General features: G+C 43.0%; 1 protein-coding gene across 1 annotated transcript in view; it reads left to right on the forward strand.

Moving 5' to 3' along the window:
- Positions 1-433: 433 nt before the first annotated feature.
- Positions 434-20,758, forward strand: part of LOC134457388 (immunoglobulin-like and fibronectin type III domain-containing protein 1) — a 59,494-nt gene continuing 39,169 nt past the window's right edge. The window contains exons 1-8 of the mRNA XM_063209388.1: positions 434-680; positions 1,800-1,888; positions 4,850-4,888; positions 5,379-5,501; positions 6,167-6,306; positions 19,332-19,431; positions 19,623-19,667; positions 20,242-20,275. Of these exons, the coding sequence (XP_063065458.1) occupies positions 1,843-1,888; positions 4,850-4,888; positions 5,379-5,501; positions 6,167-6,306; positions 19,332-19,431; positions 19,623-19,667; positions 20,242-20,275 (527 nt within the window). The 5' untranslated portion in view covers positions 434-680; positions 1,800-1,842. The remainder of the gene's footprint in view (positions 681-1,799; positions 1,889-4,849; positions 4,889-5,378; positions 5,502-6,166; positions 6,307-19,331; positions 19,432-19,622; positions 19,668-20,241; positions 20,276-20,758) is intronic.

Here is a 20,758-nt window from a genome sequence, read left to right on the forward strand (position 1 = left end):
TGCAGAAGTGGGGCAGAATACCTCAACCACATTAACACCTTCTTTTCGCCCAAGCTCACACTTATCATGGACTTGTCAGCAAATATGCAGCTTGGGACGAGTGCGCTGTCACCAGCCATTAGGCACAGGGATATCCACCACGAGGTGAAACGTTCAGAGAGCACGACACAACACAACACAACGCACACGACACAACACAACACAACGCAACGCACACAGAACAGGACAGTCCTTGCCACCCACCACACCACACACACACACTACAACCTCCTCACCTCCCACCCCCAGCCTCCCCAATCCCAATGCACACAGCACAATCCTCTGCACCCCACCTCACCACACCCAACAGCCCAACCCTCAAGGCCGCCCCACACAACCCATCACCCACTGACTCCGCACCCCAGCCTCCCTGTTCCCTCTAGCCCTCTTTCCAATTAGCTACTCCCCTCGGAGCTCCGTGGGTACCGGCCTGACTCCCGCGGGGACTGTACTTATTCTGTCTAGACACGTGCTGGTCAGCAGGGCAAGTGAGTGAAAACATTTGCGATCGTCTGAGGATTTATTGTCTGACCGGGACAGGACGGTACAGGACAGGAAAGAGCACACAAGGCATAGGAGAGGGCGTCTGACAGCGTTTGGTATCCTTTGGGGACAAGAGATATAGTCGAGTGGAAGTGCAGGTAGGTGCCTGTTCTCTTTGTCCTTGTATGTTAAATCCTGGCTGAAATCAGGTGGTTTGTACCAGCTAAGGTGATCATAGACCAGAGATCGAACTAAGTTACCAATCTTGCTGTATTGATAACTACTATTTCCATAAATGTGTCCCCAATAGATTCAGACTAATTTATCAGTGATACAAAACTGTTTATGTTCAGCATATGACTGACTATGTTGTGTCTTATCCAGTAGATTCAAATCCATGACCTTGGAGTAATTACTCTCTCACTTGCTACACACCAAGCTTTAGAGGGCAATGTTTAAATATAACATGCAATGCGTATCAAACCACTTACAAGTACAACCTATTAAATATAATGCACATTATGGTGATTATTCAATAATACACGTTGGCTCCTGGTTGTATTTATACTTCAATGACGGTATGCCAGTTGAAAAGAAAATCAAATCAAGTTAATCAAATGTCTTGCGCGCCACTGAGTAGACATGCAGTGGAATTTTCGGGCACTTTTCAGCAGGTACAACTCTGAATTAGAACATGTCATCAAGACATTGCAGTGACGGATGAGTGGAGTGGGCCCATGCTTAGGGCCACTTAGCTGTACCCCACAAGCTGCTATGACGGTGGCACTTCCCTCACTCTTGGGGGCTGTCACTACTGTGCAGACACATCAGTCATATCCTGAGTTTGTTTGTGTGTGTGCATGCGTGTGTGCGTGTGCGCGTATGTGCTTGTGTGTGGTGTTGTGTGCGTGCATGTGTATGTGCATATGTGCTTGTGTGTGGTGTGGTGCGTGCCTGCGAGCAAATGTGTGTTTGCTGTTTGAGTGGGCAGTTTGGGTGGGAGTTATTGATACATTGTGATGTCCCAGTGTAAGTCTTGAGTATACAGTATCTGGTGGTAACCGAAAGGTACTCTGTCACCACATAGTCACAACATGACTTAAATTTGCTTTTCCCCCTACATAACAAAAAATGTACAGTAGTGAATGAGTTTGGATGTTATTTTATAATACATCTATTTTTGGAGGGGTTGCAGTCATTCATGCAGAATGGTCGTCTGGGATGGGGTTCATTTTTTGTTCCAAAATACATCTTAATTTAGCATGTTCTATTAACAGGAAATTTCCAGAATTTGGATCTGGTGTTATATGAGCTGTCAAGATGTTCAAAAAGGCAAAAGTCACAGACCAAACAGCCGCCGGACAAGGTAACTTATTTCTATTTAAATCTTAACTAATCTTAACAAATGCTCATTTGTAAGGAACAATGACTTTCAAATTCACATTACTATAGAGCCAACGTCAATTTTCCACACAAAACTACTGACACAAACTCACAGATATCCAGGGGCTGATATGAGACCAAAAAAGGCCCAGGCATTTTAGCATGGCTAGTCTCCAAGAAAATACAACAAAACCCCAAACAACAACAGCATTGGCCCCTGAGGATTGCCGGCTCATTGAGAAATGCCCTGTATGCCAGATTACCAGTCCAGGCCTGCTGATATGAAATGTCAATGGCACTGGCAATGCAGATCACACATACCACACTCCATATAGACGCACCCACATACACAACCATGCGCCTAACCAACCAACCGTCTGCACACCAACATGCCCACACGCACACACACACACAGTTCACAAGCATACAGTATTCACAACAGCTACATTACTGTGGTAGTTTCACTTAATGTATGGAACACTACAAAATAACGCTTTCAATAATGAAAAGACATTGAAAAGGTAACTTGTGTCAAAGACTCAAAGTACAAAATCAAAAATCTTTTTTTGTTATTATATGGCCCAGCAGTTTTACACAGACCACTTCACTTTAAGTGAATGAGGACTGCTCCATTGTGTAATCTACACAAAGCATAGCGTAGTAAAATTCATTTTGTTTCAGTCGTGCATAGGATTCGCTGGCTCTCAACATGGAGACTTGGACTTTATGATGGTCACTGCAGACAGTTTTAATGCACTCAATTTATCTCTTTTAGCTTAGAATGTAACCTACAGTGTACTGTGCTTACTGAAACACAAGCTATCACTTTTAGCTCTTCCACTAAGGGCCATTGCTCTGCCCATTCTCTCTGAGAAAGTTCAAATTCAAATTCTTCATTAGAGCATAGCACCTTCAGATGAGCACCTCATTTTTATCAGGGTCCTCGAAAAAACAGGCATACAGACACAACCCATGCACATAAACTCTCACACACTGAAGCTCTTCCTCCCTATCACCCATCGTGGCCTTTTTCATCTCTATCCAAGAAGATTCTGTGACTGTGCAGTAGTGCATAGGCAAGGCGAGTCGAGGCAAATGTATATGTCACTTAGAAATATGGCCAAACAAGTTGTTGCTGTCGCTTAATGATTCCAAAAGCACACTGCTTGGTTAAGTTAAACAGCCTTTAATAAGATGGGCTGATGTGTTGCGACAGGTGCCTCTTATTTTGTTTGTGTTAGCACATTTCATACACAAAGACAGATCATTGTGCTTAAAGAAAATAAAAGCAAAAGACAAAACATAAAAGAAAGGAACAATATGTGAGGGAAAATGATTGAACATGGGGCCAATAGCAGTGCTAGTCCGACTAGGGAGAGGAAGCATACACTGAATATCAAAAAGACACAGGCGGCTGTTACGTGATGAATAATGTGTGGTGAACCCCTGTGTTAAACAGCAGATAAACGGATGGGGTACACTTTGGCAGAAGCACAATATTTATCTGTCAAATAAAGTATAACGGATGGGACCTTAACTGGGTGCTTCACCGACGCAGACCCTCTTCCACGAATATTACAGCTTACAATGTTATTCATAAGCCTGTATTTCTGATATGAGTAAAAGTCAATGCGAAGTCGTACATCATTTTGATGGCTTGCACCTGTGCCTGTACCAGAATGGCTCCCGTCAGTAGAACATACCTATCATGTACACTTTTACAGCTTTAAATCAGTCAACTGCGATTTCACAACAGGAAAGGTTTTTAGATGAAAACAGAAATTAAGTTTAATGTATTGCGATATCTTCAAAGGACACAATGAATATTATATTCATGAATATTATATCATAATAATGTACAATAAGGTTTGAGATTACATACAATGGAAAGATATATGAATGTTGAAATTGATCATTTAGCTTTTGAAGCATCTTAACACTCTTCTGGTCTCATGTTTATGCCTGTATAGCTGTCGTTTTAGTTCCACATTAGATGTCTTCTATTTGTTTGGGTAGTAAACCAAAATGTAAAAAAAATGTAAAAGACTTGCATTTTGCAGTACTTTCCCAAGATGGCATTACTTAAACTCAACAAATGATTATAATCTTTCAGTCAAGATAAAGTCCAGAGCATCAGTGGGGAATTAAACGTTCCTTTTGAATAAAAGTAAGCCTAGGCTATAAAGATTTGCTCCACCTTTGAGTTGGTAAACTGATAAAACTCTATATCAGACTTGAAGACTTAAGCATAGTAGAGTCATTTTAGATAATTTATTATTTCCCTCTCTGCGATCAAAGGCTAATTTAATCCCTATAAACCCCTTTTGACCTTAAACTGAGATTTTGAGATGTGAGTTATCACAAGACATGAGAGATTTTTTTTTTAAATGTTCACTTTTTGCTCTAATCTGACTTTTTTCCTGCTACCTGTTTTTTTGGACAGCACATGGCAGTGTACGCTAGAGCAGTGTTTCTGAATTGGTGTATCGTGACCCAAAAGTGGGTCGCAGAGCAGTCCTGGATGGGTTGTGGAGCAGTGGCGTAAAAATGTATGAAATTTTTGAAACAAGATGCAGTGTTAAAGGCATGACTACGATATCAAATAGAGTGAAACATGGTTTATACTCCTTTCCACTAGTTGATAAACAGGGTGTTGTGTGTCAGCATAAAATGCAAATACTGATGCATATTATCGAATGCTTGGATATATTTTTTATATTTATTTGAAGATTCCGACGGTGCAACAAAATATTGGGTCACAACGTAACATTTGTGGGTCTCAAGACTATCAACAGTTAAGAACCACTGAGTTAGAAACTGCACCATGCTTCCATGTTCAACTTTGGTGTGACTCTTATTTTTGGCAAAGCGATTGACTATATGGAGTTCAATGTGTTCTTTCTTACCATGATGTTATATGATTCAACTGTCTTTACTAAAATAGGGAAAGATGCCTCAGAGGGAGACAAGGCCAAGAAGAAAGGTAAGTGATGAATTGCTGCACTCATAAATGCTGCCAGGGACATTATGTTTTCACTTTGTACACAGACACACGCACACACATGCTCATTCTCAACCATTTTACATAAGTATTTAATATAATATAATATTATATAATATAACTTAATGTAATATAACATCATATAATATAATGTAATTATAGAATCAGTGAAGCCTGTAGAATTTGAATTGATCTGATGGCCATTTTTTGAAATAGGGCCTAGTTTGCAGCTGGCTTAATGACCTATATGAAGTCTTCCATCCTCACACATCCTTGTCTAGGCAGTGGGGCATGAGTGACATCTAGTGGTGGAAAGGAGACTTGCACACAATATAGACCATAATAATGAGGTGATGGGTTAGGGTGAACAAAATTGGATATTTCAGACCAGTTTATGTCACCAAGTCGTTTAGATGACATACTTTGCCTGCTCCGTAACATATTTGTATTTTGTGGGATGTTTGGATTTCAGAGGGTATCAAGAGACGCTCCAAAGTCCCAGGAGTGATGATCACTCAGTATATAGAGGATCTGCCTGAAGGGAAATCCACACCGGACTTCATCCGCAAACCCATAGCTCTCACCATCCAAGAAGGTAGGGCAAAAACATTACAGCACCAATTGCTCTTGCTTCTCCACTGTGATGGTTTGGATTAATGTATATATCACACATCATACACAAGTTTAGGAGCTAAGCTGTTCTGCTTGCATTGCAATTGACTTCCAGAATAATGTAGATTTATGTATGCCATGTATATACCAATTTTTTGCATATATACTGCATACCTACTATGTGAGTGATAGCCCATTGTTATAGAATTACATAAGATATGAATAGATACGTTGAGAAATTGCAAGTAAAATTTTAATGAGAGATTCGGAAACCTAAAAATCTTCATTCTTCTGGAGGTCAATTTCAATGCAAGCAGAGGAGTTTTACTCCTAAACTTAGTTTGTATGATATGGGAATCATCACAGTGGAGAAGCAAAAAAACAACAACAACAAAACAATGGTTTTGACAAATCGACAGCCTTATTTATTAAATCTAACACTGCCCAGTGGCTGCATGCAGGGCTCTAAATCAATACCTGCCAACTTGTCAAATGCTGGTGAAAATTCAGTTTGGCCAGAAGGAAAGCCACTTTACCACCCACTTTGACCCATTAGTGAGAGTGTGTTTGGCAAGTAAGATGAACATATTCTAGCCATTTTGGCTAGTGATGAAAAAAATAATAATTTCGAGTCCTGGCTGCATGTAGGTAAACTGGCCCTGTTCAAAGCGAAGGTGAGCGGCGATCCCAAACCCGAGCTGACCTGGACAAGGGCCAAAGGTGACTTGACTGACACAGCGAGATTCCAGCAGAAATACGAGGAGGCCAGTGGAGAGTACACATTAGTGGTAAGGCCAGAGCAAGACTGCATGCCACCACATGACTTGTCTGACTATTCAAATGTCGGACAGATTCCGCACACTGTCCATTCCACCAAAAAATAATGATTCTTTGTATTAAAATTATTTGCGGATTGGATGGACAGTGTTTGGGGTCTTTCTTACACTTAAATTACCTATATCCTACACAGCTGTTCAGCTACAGAAGTGTTTCACAGTGTCCTTTTTTGAAATTGTCTGTGACTTGTAGCCTATGCTATACTCCAGGAATCTGTGCTATACTGTAGGAATGTGTATTTGATTGAACAGTCTAATGTACTCTGTATAGGCTTCGACAGCATTTCCATGCATAAATTACAACACATGTAGGCCTAGGGTGCATTCCAATATGCAGACTCCCGACCTCCACTGTGCTTTTGGCCTCACCTCGCCTCCTGGCCCCGCCTCGGTGGAGAAAATGCACGCTGTCAGACTAGGCACAACTTTTGGGGGACTGGTCTTCATTCACCATCTCAATCGCAAATGAGAAATTGACATTAGAATTGTGCTTTTGCAAGGTATTGAATTAATTTTCTGTCATCAGTGACGTCATCATGAGGTCACAAGCAGGCAAGTGAGCAAGGGAGGATGGGAATCCGCATATTGGAATCCATCTATACTGTATGATTCTACTGTGGGGTATCCATTAGTGTTAGATCAGACATATACTACTGAAGGAGATTTCATATAGGAAATCCTATTAACCATTGGTGGAAAAACATAATAGACCTATTAAGAGGAAACATATACAGCAGCGGCAGAAATTGAGACACCACTTCGAAATGTTCAGTTTTTCTGATTTTGCTATGGATAGGTATGTGTTTAAGTATAACAAACATTGTAATTTCATTCCATAAACTACCAACAACATTTCCTCTGAATTTATAAAGAAAATATTGTCATTTAGAACATTTATTTGCAGAAAATCTAAAAATGGTCAAAATAACACGATGCAATGTTCTCAAAAAAGGCAAAGAAAACTAGATTGCATTCTCACAGAAAATGCTGGAAGCGGGCTTGCCTTTTGGGGCAGAGCTGAGCAGTTTTATTTTTGATATCTCTATACATAAATTAAAAACAAACTAGTATTGAGAAAACAAAGCTAAAAGAAAAGTTGAAAAAATCCATCCACCCAGTCAGAAGTTATGGGCCAAACAATTCAGCCATCTTGGATTCAGCCATCTGAAAGTGTTGTAGCTCCGTTTTGGTGATATACTAGATTACATACATGCTATTTTAAGTTGGCTAAGGAACACTGCATATGATATAATTTTGAGAATCAACATGGGTCCGAGAGGGATTCGAACTCACAACCTCCATATCTCTAATCCAGCACCTTTGCTATTGATACTAAATTACATACATGCTATTTTAAGTTGGCTAAGGAACACTGCATATGATATCATTTTGAAAATCAACATGGGTCCGAGTGGGATTCAAACTCACAACCTCCATATCTCTAATCCAGCACCTTTTCCATTGATACTAAATGACATACATGCTATTTTAAGTTGGCTAAGGAACACTGCATATGATATAATTTTGAAAATCAACATGGGTCCGAGTGGGATTCGAACTCACAACCTCCATATCTCTAATCCAGCACCTTTTCCATTGATACTAAATGACATACATGCTATTTTAAGTTGGCTAAGGAACACTGGATATGATATAATTTTGAAAATTAACATGGGCCCGAGTGGGATTTGAACTCACAACCTCCATATCTCTAATTCAGCACCTTTGCCATGGATAGTAAATGACATACATGGCATTTTAAGTTGGCTAAGGAACACTGCATATGATGTAATTTTGAAAATTAACATGGGCCCGAGTGGGATTTGAACTCACAACCTCCATATCTCTAATCCAGCACCTTTGCCATGGATAGTAAATGACATACATGGCATTTTAAGTTGGCTAAGGAACACTGCATATGATGTAATTTTGAAAATCAACATGGGTCTGGGTGGGATTCAAACTCACAACCTCCATATCTCTAATCAAGCACCTTTACCATTGGGCCAAGCAGCTGGCTGTCACAAGCTTTCCAGCAAGACAATATCACATTACATTGAAGAGCTGTACTGTACAATGGGATTCTAGAATTGTAGTGCAGGTGCTCGTTAAGGGCGCGATCACACAGACCGCGGATTTTACAGTAGGAGGCGGATGTGTTCTATTGTTTGTCAATGAAAATGAGCGGATTACGCGTCTAATATCAGCACAAGGCGGGTTGCGGATTCTCCGCCTCTCCGCGCCGGGCGGATCGAGTTGAAAAAAGCTCAACTCAAGGCGGAAAACCCCCGGCGGATTACCAGATGTTCGATAGAAGACCGTTATCAACATTCATATCAGATTCACCGTCCAACGTTAGGAGAGCAAGAAAAGAGATCGTCTTCTATTAATTTTGCATAGATGAATGGACAAACCATTTTGTGTATGTTTTCCCAACATTTAACAACACCATCGATTAGGCTACGTTGCGAGTGACAGTTGAGTCGTTACGTTGCCTAGTAGGCCTATAGTCACCACATTCGAATGGGCAGTGGATCCGCGCTCGGTGTGGTCACTTCTGATTAATCAGCTGGACGCGCATCGCAGATTGTAGGCAGAAATCTGCGGTCTGTGTGATCGCGCCCTAAGGTGCTGTTTCCACGTAGCAGGATATTTTTTTAGCAGGGTATTTTTTTCTCCTGCTACGTGGAAACGCAACATGTGGATAAAAAAAATCCTCCATTGTAACAAATGTGTTTCAGACCCCTAAACAGGATATTTTTTTCTCCTGCTATTTTTTTCTCCTGCACCTGGATTTTTAAATATCTGCTACGTGGAAACGGAAGGCCAAAACCAATGCAAAACCAATACAAGCAGGAGAAAAAAATATCCACATATAAAAATATCCAGCTACGTGGAAACGGCACCTTAGGTGCTTAGCTGGATATTTTTATATGTGGATATTTTTTTCTCCTGCTTGTATTGGTTTTGCATTGGATTTGGCCTTACGTTTCCACGTAGCAGATATTTAAAAATCCAGGTGCAGGAGAAAAAAATAGCAGGAGAAAAAAATATCCTGTTTAGGGGTCTGAAACGCATTTGTTACAATGGAGGATTTTTTTTATCCACATGTTGCGTTTCCACGTAGCAGGAGAAAAAAATACCCTGCTAAAAAAATATCCTGCTACGTGGAAACAGCACCTAAGAATAGAATGTTGAGAGAATGTGACCGTTGAGATGGAACCCTTTATTGGCAGCACCTGTTCTGATTGTATGTATGGCAGTTAACTCTGTGCCATAGTGTGCTCTAAGCCAGAGGGCAGAATCAAAACAGTTTCTAGTTTTTAGATCGCTGTTGTTAAAAAACTAAAAAGAATTGACACGTGTCCTGCTCACAGTTTGGAGTCATACGTGTGATCTTTCTAACAGTCCTTGAATGAAGTTTATAGGTTAAACGATTCAGTCACAATTGCACCTCTTGTGGAAGATGTGCTGACCTCTTCAGAAAGGCACTTCAAAAATAAATAGGAGAAGCCATTGGGCCAGCCCAGCAATTTTACACACCTGCCATTTAAAAAGTAATGAGAGTTGGGGCGTGATCTTTTCACAGTTTTGAGTCATTGTCCAGAGCTCGCTAACAATGCTTCAACTAAACTTCTAGGTGAAAGTGTTGATGTTTTTTGAACTAAAAAGCTTCCTACACTCTGATCCCTAGAGTGGCGGAACCTTCATTCACGAGCATTCCACCATTGTTACCTCCGCCAGGAGGTTATGTGATCGCCCGATTTCTGTGTTTGTTTGTTCGTGTGTTCGCAGCACCTGGCCTCTTGCGCCACGTCACAATGGCAAAGTCATCAGACCGAATTAGAGCCCTTATAAATGTCGCCTTCACGGGCTCGGGACCTCTCGAGACAGCTGACGACACTGCTCACGTGACAACCAAGCTCTGGACTTTGGCACATGAACGCCACTGATCCCGGAACAATCGGAAATCATGCGTGTTTTGTTTTGGTTCTCTTTTCTTTTTTTCACCTCCACTTGAGCCTCCACACCCACGACATATCATTTTTAGCTGAAGTAAGCTAAATTAAACAGTCAGAGACCAGCATTGCTGCCATATATGCATCTGCAATTGAATGACATCAACTGGTGTTGTTGATAGTGATTACAAGACGATATTTTAGCTTTTATGATACTGTTTACATGTCAGTTGCATGCATGGGCGCCATGTTGATGATGCGTGTGTCGTCACACAAAACACAAGCTCGGGAGCTCGTTGTTCTATACTTCCGCCAGAGATCAACCTCGATAATTATCGATCTGGCATTGCGTCACCAAATGTTCACTCCCACTTTCCCGAGGTTTTAGGTCGGCTTTTTGGGGATTCTCGACTTTTTGAACGAGGTAATAGTCTGGACAGGGTGTGATGACGTCACGTCCCAGCGAGTATAAAATGTCCTGCTGCACCTGTCAGAGTGTCATCAAAGAAAGTAGATCTAACAAGAAGCGTCATTTTGTTTCTTTTCCGGTATCCACTTTATGTCGGGTGAACGCCCCTTTAGGAGACCTTCGGTTAGGAGACCTTCGGAGCAGTAGCGGTGGGTGGAAATTTTGATTGGGGAAGCACTATACAGAATAGCGCAGGTGACGTCAGCATAATAAGAGGTGTCGATAGGCATGGATTTCAGTTCTTGCCTAGCTCTATTTAATATGCCATGATGAGGTTTGCAGCAAGTGAAACGTGTAAGTAAAAGAGACACAAGCTTGCTCCACAAAAAAATCCCAAACTGTTTTGAGATGTGCACGATGCAAGGGGTCACTAGAGAAGGGCAGGTTGCATAGTCTAAAACCTCTGATGCTCTCAGATATCGGCTACCAACCATTCCAGTGCAAGTCCATCACCACAAAACCGGAGACCTTTTGTAGCCTAACAGACAAGCGTCACAAAGTAAGAGTTTCCACGTAGTCCACCAGATCCCAATCAGCCCAGCCCTCTGCACGACAGAAGAGATAACTTAAACAACAACAAATGCGCTGTCTTTTTCTATCCCTGCTTGTTGTCACACGCGCCCTACTGTTATTCGTGACGACAGCCAGGAAATATTGCGCAGGCCTGCTAGGGTCAGTCCATCTGCCACGAATGACTTTATCCCGCATTGACCACAACAGCATTACAGCCAATAAGACGTCCTTGATTACAGCACAAAAACACCAGCTCTCACCTCTATTCTCTACAACCGACAGTGGGATACGCTGCGCACAACAAAGCACCTCAGTAACTTTACGACAACATAATTTGCCATAACCGCATTGAACATCGAGGCACTCGGCGGTGCTATTACAAGTAGCAAGCTAAACATGACTTACCCACCAGTTGCCTCTCGAGAGCACTCTGCGAATTAGGTTCATCAAATCGCCTATCCAATTCCTTTGCAAATCATAGACTGTATGGTCCAAATACAGGAATCCCAACACCGATCTCAAGACATGTTCTCTTTTGCTCTCCATGGTGTCAATATAAAACTCTGTACTGTCCGTGAATGAGACTGAAGAACAGCGCGGGTAAAGTGTCATCTCTCTTACAAAATACTTATTTGATATTGGTGGTCAACAGCTTTAGGGCGGGTTTATTAGAGCCAACTTCCAATCACTACGAGAAAGCCAGGAGAAGCACATCCGTCTAAAATTTACCCAGGAAGTTTCTCCATACAATGCACAGTATTACAGCCGCACTCTGATTGGCCAATGCTCCTCAATGTTTTATCAATCGGCGGCAAGAGCTCAGGTGAAGCAACATGCTGTTGCTGTATGCATGCTTCCCCTCATACACGTCAGTAGCCGAACCAGAAGACTGCTCGTCGCCATGGTTACTCCTCAAACAAAATCATGCACTCGTGGGGGAATGTGGTAGAAATCATAGCCGAGATGTTTAAAGAACTGCAATTTTAACTCGCCACCGGTTGAAATTAAACGTAGCCTTCATGAAAATACAGTATATAGAATCTTGACAATATTGATCAATAAATATGGTTCGTTTTTCAGCTGAGTTCCAGTAGGCTGTGCTTCCCCTAGCTTCCAATAGGAGTCGCCACTGCTTCGGAGTCCTGAGGTTGAGAATCAATGAAGTCCCCTTAGCGCTGTAGATGGCGGTAGCACCCGTCGTGTGCAAACACCACGAAAAGAGAAGAAGAAGGAGGGACAACGCCCCCTTAGGAGACCGAATTTTGAGCACTCGCTTTTGCATTGAGTGGGCGTGTTTCGAGTCCTCTTTATTAAATATCCAACCTCTTTGGTGTCATTAGCAACAAGATGTACGAGTGGTCTCTGGTCTGACACTGGTCTCAAACTATGTAACTATGAACTATGAAGTTCACAATGCTGTCACAAAACATTCGTAAATGCTTAGGGAGAGGTGCGCGCGAATTGCAACTAGTGCATAGTCCGTGGTGATTTGTTGCTTCACAGCGCACTGATGCCACAGCATATCAGTAGGCCTACCACAAAACTTAGCGTAGCGTAGCCTACTATGCTGAACTTAATTTCATAACGAACGAACGTTGAAGAGATTCATAACAGCGCACTGAAGGCATAGCATATCGCCAGCAACACAAAACATTCCAGCATAATATGCTGAACTCATAGATTGTTATAACCAGCTGTACTTAATTTCAGAACCAATGGTGAAGAGGTTCATAACAGCGAACAGTGATTTTCAATAGACCTAAGGAATAGGGAGCAGGGGATGCCTATTCAATAGTATTAAGAATATTCTGTCCATTTGTTTTTTGAATGAAAGAGAGAGCGTCAAGCAGGTGAATCCGGCAATGCCCTCAAGGAGCCAAAGTGTAGCAATGAAATACGAACAAGAATTGTATAATAGGTAGACTATTCAAAGTTATTATAGCCTCTGTGAAACGTGAAGTCCAAGCAAAAGCATCAGACACACGTGCACACCGCTCCCCGCAATAGCTTTCCAAATCCTACCTCATTCTATCCCAATTTTAATGTCTAACAAAAACTTAAAGGCCTGTATATATTGTAATTCAATAGGTCTACAGCTCATCCACTGATTGATCCATGTACTCCATCATCTGACTCAAAAAAAAAGACGAAATTACCGGCAACATTGTCACTGCGAGCTCTCTGAGCTCTGCGCTTTAGCAGACGTTGGCACCAAAGGAAAGGGGTCACGTCTTTCAAGCTCGAAGTTAAGTTTTCAACCAGTTGGTGAACAAACATGGGATGAATGAATGGATCCATGCAAATTAAATAGTATGTGATGACTAGAAAATGATATTGACAAGCTTGCGGTTATGGAATGACAGTGGCGTCAGTGAACTCAGCGACGCCCTCAACGAGCCAAAACTTATCCGTGAAACATGCAAATAAACTAGGTTGCAACAAGAACTTTATAAATAGTTGGACTATTAAAAGCTATTACCCTCTGTGAAATGTGGATCTGAGAGGGATGTAGTACACTTGACAACCATGTTTTCTCTGGATTTGAGATTTTAGAAGGTATGAAAGGCATGCTATCATATTTCTTTTATAAATGTTAAAAATGTGTCAAATAGCAACCTGTGAGCTTCAATAAGCATTTGCAAATCACAATAACTTTGCCAATAGGCATACCACAATCACAGGTGAACTAAACAGTCCACAGCTAACCAGAGGAACATGGTACTGTAATTATAATGGAGACCGATATAATTTGGTTACAACTTCACAGTTTTCTGAACAGGTCTACATCTACATGGATGACACCACATCACACACATATCTTATGTCTCTAAAAAGGAACTGAACTTCCTTGACGGAGGTCTGTGCTCTCTGAGTGCATTTCTAGTTTTCTACGGGGACCCAAACGTGTACAAAATCGACGAAAAAGAAAAATCGACAAAGACACGCTATAGCAGAACAAATGATCTCCAAGCCGAGCCGGTCGTTTTAGTGTTTGAACGGTGTCTCTATCTGGAAAGGCCTAGGAGGAGATCCATTTTCTATTTTTACAGCCCTGCACAAGAGAAGCAAGCAAGCAAGCATAAACTGGACCACCAGCTCAATACCCTGACATGGTTAGCCCAAACTCCAGGCCCGAAACCCCTTGAAAACCTCTGGAATGTGATCAAGAGGAAGCTGGATGGTCACAAGCCATCAACCCAAGCTCAGCAACTTGAATTCTTGCACCAGTATAATGGAATAAAGTCATCCAATAACAATGTGAAAGACTAATGGAACGCATACCAAAACGAGGGGGAAGACTGAGTTAACAAATTAGAAGTGATCTGGAACTAACAGAGGGGGCGAGGGGACCCATTGGTTGAGGTGACTCACCAATCGCTGACCTTATGTGGATGCTGGCTGGCCCACAGGTTGGGCAGAACATCGACCCCCCCAGTCCTAGAGGAGGAGGAATCAAGCACAGCAGAGTACCATGAGCCTAATCCACAGCATCACGAAAGAGAGACCAAGACCCAGGAGCGTAAGCCACCCATCAACTGGCCAAAATCCTGTGAGAAAAAGGTGTGGGAAACAGTCAACACAGACATCACCCTGCAGGTGGAGATGCAGCAAAGAAGTTGGAGAGGCTGGGGGAGCTCATCTACAGCTACGGAGCAGAGTGCTTCGGTGTTGTAGAGAGAAAGAGGAGTATACCATCCATCCCTATGCAGTCAAGGAGGCATCAGGAAATAACTCGACTGGTCAAGGAAAGAAAGAAGCTAAAGAAACAGTGGAATAAAGCCACTGAAGAGGAGAAGGAGGGCATAAATGTGCTGCAGGCAGAAATAAAGAACCGACTGTCCGCACTGAGGAGAGTGGAAAACCTGAGAAAGAGGCGCAGAAAGAAGTAATGGGCAAGATCAAACTTCTTCAAAGACCCTTTCAAGTTTGTGAAGGGGCTGTTCGCGAAAGAGAAAAGTGGCAATCTCCAAGCAACAAAGGAAGACCTCGAAGCCCATCTGTCACAAACATACTCGGACTGCTGCTGACATGAACAGGTGACACTTCCACACAACATGCCACCTTTACCTCCTCCAAAACATCAGCTAGACCTCAGCCCTCCCAAGTGGAGTGAGGTCGAAAGAGTGGTATGTCGAGCAAGAGCATCCTCCTCCCCTGGTCTAAACGGAGTGCCCTACAAGCTTTATAAGTATGCTCCGGACGTCCTGCGTTTCCTTTGGCGACTCATGAGGGTGATATGGCTGAAGCAAACAATATCAACAGCCTGGTGGAGGGCAGGGAGCATCTTGATCCCAAAGGAAAAAGACTCTACTGATATCAGCCAGTTTCGCCAAATCAGTCTCCTGAACGTAGAGGGTAAACTCTTCTTCAGCATAGTGGCTCGCAGGTTGACCACCTACCTGGAAATGAACCACTATATTGACACATCAGTGCAGAAAACAGGGATGCCAGGTTTTCCTGGTTGCATGGAGCACCTGAGCATGATATGGCACCAAGTCCAGGCCGCAAAGAAGGATGGGAGAGACCTCCATGTTGTTTTCCTGGATCTGGCCAATGCTTTTGGCTCAGTCCCACACAATGCCTTATGGACTGCGTTCAGCTACTTCAAAGTTCCCCATGCTATCACTGCCCTCGTTAGAGCCTACTTCATAGATGTGCAGATATGCCTGTCAACAGCGGACTACAGCACAGCTTGGCAACAACTGGATGTGGGCATCATGGCAGGCTGACCATTTCTCCGCTAGCCTTCACCATGGCCATGGAGGTCATCATCCATGCATCTCGGTGGGTGGTGGGAGGAGAGTAGCTAAAACCAGGCCTTCGACTACCTCCCATTACAGCATACATGGATGATATGACCACTCTCACTTCAAACATCCCATGCACAAGACGACTGTTCAGGAAGTTGGAAGATAACGTTGAGCAATTGTGAAGGGAAAGCTTGCGGAACAACGCTTCTACATCGGTGAGGAGCCCATACCAACTGTTGTAGAGAAGCCAATCAAGAGCCTCGGGCGTTGGTACGATGCAAACCTCAAGGACACGGACCAGGTGGAACAGCTCAGACAGGATGCCTCCAGCGGTCTTCAGAACATCGATAAGACAGTGCTCCCTGGCAGGCTGAAACTTTGGTGCCTTCAGTTTGGTCTCATACCTCGGTTGGTGTGGTCTCTGACCATCTATGAGGTGCCGATGTCAAAGGTTGACAAGCTTGAGAGGTTGGTCAGCTCCTTTGCCAGGAAATGGCTAAGTCTTCCCAAGTGCATTACCAACATAGGGGACAGGGATCCAGGAGCTACCGCTGTCCAGTCTCACAGAGGAGTACAAGAGCAGCAAATTCAGGCTAGAGATGATGCTGACTGAGTCCCGAGATCCCTTCATAGCCAGAAACGCTCCCACCCTTGCAACTGGGAGGAAGTGGACTCCAGCAGTAGCGACACACCAGACCAAATCACCCCTTAAACACAGAGACATTGTCGGCCATGTGTAAAGGGGAAGAGCAGGCCTTGGTCTGGGGGAGAGCAAACCTGCCTGGTGCAAGGCATCGCCATTACAGCGACGTGGGCTTGTGGTCGAGGAGATCCACAGAGAAGAGCAGGCTGCAAGGTGAGCGAGGGCCGTCTCACAGGAAAAGCAGGACTATGGATGTGTTGGGAAGATGTTGAGAAGCGAAAACTCTCTTGGAAGGAGATATGGGACATGGAAGCTTCCTGAACCAGATTCCTCCTGCGAGCCACGTACGATGTTCCACCATCACCAGCAAACCTCAGCCAGTGGTACGGAGAGGATCCTGCTTGCCACCTCTGTTCATCTCCTGCAAACCTGAAGCACATCATGGTCGGCTGCAAAACAAGCCTTGCACAGGGTCGTTACACCTGGTGGCACAATCAGGTACTGAGGTGCCTGGCAGCTTCCCTGGAGAGTAGACGAATGTTCGTCAATTCCCTGCCTCCACCGTCCTCCCATCCTCCACCCACTGGGCAATTTGTCCATGAAGGGGAGAAGCAACCAAAGATCCGCCCACCAAAATCAGAGCCCGGGCAACTGGCAGCAGCACGAGACTGGAGACTCCTGGTAGACCTGGAGCAGAGGCTATGCTTCTCAGCGGAGATTGCCATGATCAACCCCAGGCCAGACCTTGTGCTGCGGTCCCTGTCAGTTCGAAGAGTCTACATTGTAGAGCTCACAGTGCCCTGGGAGGACAACCTTGGTGAGGCCTTCGAGCGGAAGAAACTTTGGTGTGCTGAGCTGGCAGCGGATGCTGAGCAACAGGGCTGGAAGGCCATAGTTATCCCTATAGAAGTAGGCTGCAGAGGTTTTGTGGGCAGATCTGTGACCAGTCTCCTCAAGGACATGGGGATCAGAGGCCAAGCCCAACGCCAATCGATCAGAGCCCTGGCCAGGAAAAAGGAGAGACAACACCTGGGCTCCGAGATGAGATGACGCAAGGGGTGTGCGGTCTAGAAGGGGGTATGGTAGAGGGGGGCACACCTGGGACGCCAGGTGTTGCATCAACGAAACACCATAGATGAGGCGGGGTTTCCACCTGACGACCCCAATGGGGCACCTAAGTCTCCACCCCTTCCGGGCGGCTTCTGGGGCTGGCAACGGAAAAACTTTTGACTGGGCTGTAATGGACTGATCAAAGCTATTTTCCGACCCACCTCGCATTTCCCCGTCGATCACACATATGCTGTGCCTCAGAATTAATAACAACCAATGGTGTGCTTGTTGACTTCACTTGGCAAGCGATTTTTGAGTTGTGAGTGTGCAAAAATATGTAATTATTTGGACTACACTTCACTGTCATCATATGTGAAATCCGGAGCACATGCCAAACGGGATGAGGATTTAGCTTGACTCGCTCCATTGACTCGCATTCAAAATTTAGCGAGCTCCTGCCCCATGTATCGGAAGTAGAAGGGCGTGACTTAGGTGCCCAATGACACCCTTACCCTCTCCTACCCACCCTGTGATGACTATCAGCCCCACCCACCTTTCTAAGGTAAACAAGGACTGTAACACCTAGTCCCAGGTATGCGGTCAGGCACAAGCCTGGCTCAGGGAGGAGGACGTCCCTGCCATGCAGAGCCCAAGGCACTTAGGGAAAATAACATCACATCCTTTGTTTTTAAAACAAAATATTTACTTAGCTCAGGCTTTGAGGGGGACAGACACACTCAGAGAGACAAGGTCTTTTGGGGGAGAAGCTGGCCAGCTTGTGGGGGTTTACGCGAAGCAGTTCAGCCATTGGGTTTCGCCGCTCCTTGCTTGCAAGGATCAAAATCAATGGTAAACTCTTTTTTCTCTAGAAAACTTTTTTTCACATTGATGTGTGTATAATTTTCTTCTCAGTATGTTCAATACTTAAATATATTTATTAGAATTATTAGCATAGCTTAGCATAATCACCGCAAGTGAATGGAACCATTAGCATCAAGCCACAAGTGATCACTGAACTTAACATTAATTTTAAAGTGGTTTATTTGAAGATGTTCAGTTTGGCTATATTGTTAAACTAGGCAATGCAAAAAAATACTATGTATTCTAAGTATGGTTCCAGGGCTTTCCGGAAATGAGAAAGACTGTTCCTTTGAGGTGGATATGAAACCATCACACAATCAGTGTTGGGCAAGTTACTCAAACACTGCAATACATTACTGATTACATGTTACTGTCTTTTCAAAACAATCCCTTACATTACAATAGTACTATATTTAAAATGTAAGGCATTACACTACTACACTAGTTCAATTATTGTCAATCCCTATGACCTGCCTGCATGTCATCCAGGGTACATGGATCTTGGACCAATTTTAAACTGATAGTAGTACCTATACACATAGCAGGCTATATGGATTGAAACGCTACTGATTCACCAACATTTAGTCAACTGCCAAATTTGCACAAGCCAAGATTCAATTTTCCCTGTTTAATTTTAAGATGGTTCAGTTCATTCAAAACTGATGCAAAGTGTGTTATACAGTAGATGTTCAAAACCTCACATTTTATGTGTAAAATCTCTGTGTTGTCAGATCCCCAAAGTTTCTGGTGAGGATGCAGACACCTACAAATGCTATGCCCAAAACGAATATGGGAAAGCAGTTGTTACAGCTATTCTCAATGTCATTGAAGGTGAGAGCCTGTTCACAAGTACTGACTCTTTAGCGATCAACATAAAAAAAATGCTCATTTGCAAGGTCTCACTGTCTGAATATTGTGAACCCCCTCATATTTATTTCCGGTCCTTTCCTTTCCTTTGCTTTCCTTTCCTTTCCTTTCCTTTTATTTTCTTTCTTCTCTCCATTTCTATTCCCCAATCTCAGTTGGATATAAGAAAAGTAAAGCTCTCCAAGTGGAGGAGACTGCAGGTATGTCACATTCTGTCCTTGCAACATTCTCTGTCTCTTCTGCCTAATCGTTTAGGGGTGGTAAGGAAGGCAAATACCATCTGTGAGGATCTTTCACACCCCTTACACCAAGCATATGAGTTTTTGCCCTCAGGCAGTAGGTTCAGGATGCCTTCATTTCAGACAAACAGAGCCCGTTCATACCCACTAGCATATCCATGTTGAACAATGTTACAACTGTAAGACTGAACGCTTTGCACTTTGGCACTGAATAACTGCACTTTAGCCATCCATCCATCCATCCATCCATCCATCCATCCATCCATCCATCCATCCATCTATCTATCTATCTATCTATCTATCTATCTATCTATCTATCTATCTATCTATCTATCTATCTATCTATCTATCTATCTATCTATCTATCTATCTATCTATCTATCTAGCTAGCTAGCTAGCTAGCTATCTATCTAGCTATCTATCTAGGGTCTAGAGGGTTTGCACAGCACAACCTCTAAGATTTACACGTAACAAACTTGTCATCAGATAATCTGTTCATTTATTCTTTTTTTCAAATAATGTGTTTTCTCCACAGATCCTACTGAGTTTAGAAAAATGCTACGAAAAAGGTATGATCACCATCTTGACCTCTCGACACGTAGCAGACTACAAAACTGTGTGATGTCCACTAGTATTTTTTCATGTTGGTGCAGCTTTTGTCTTCTCTATTGTTTTCGCTTTGCCTATACAGGTAAATATCATTATCTATTAATTATTAGATGTATAATGTTCAATATGTCTACCTGTTTTAATTTAATTTAATTTAATTTACAGATTTTCTCAATTGGTTTGGCAACTGAGATGACATTCCTATAACCATTGGGTCATTTGGCCAAACATTCTTACACTTCTGCACAACAGTTCAGATAACTAACAAAATGTCATATACCTCCCAAAACAGCTCATTCTTGCATCAGCACTAAACCTTCTCCCCTTCTCACATAAATAGTCAGTACCATAAAAATGGCATATATCCTTCTCAATTACTTTGGCTCATTTGCATTCATTTAGTCCTTCTGTCAAAATAAACTGGATGGTTCAGCATAACTACT

This window comes from Engraulis encrasicolus, chromosome 10, assembly GCF_034702125.1.
Source record: "Engraulis encrasicolus isolate BLACKSEA-1 chromosome 10, IST_EnEncr_1.0, whole genome shotgun sequence".
Taxonomy (NCBI): Eukaryota; Metazoa; Chordata; class Actinopteri; order Clupeiformes; family Engraulidae; genus Engraulis; species Engraulis encrasicolus.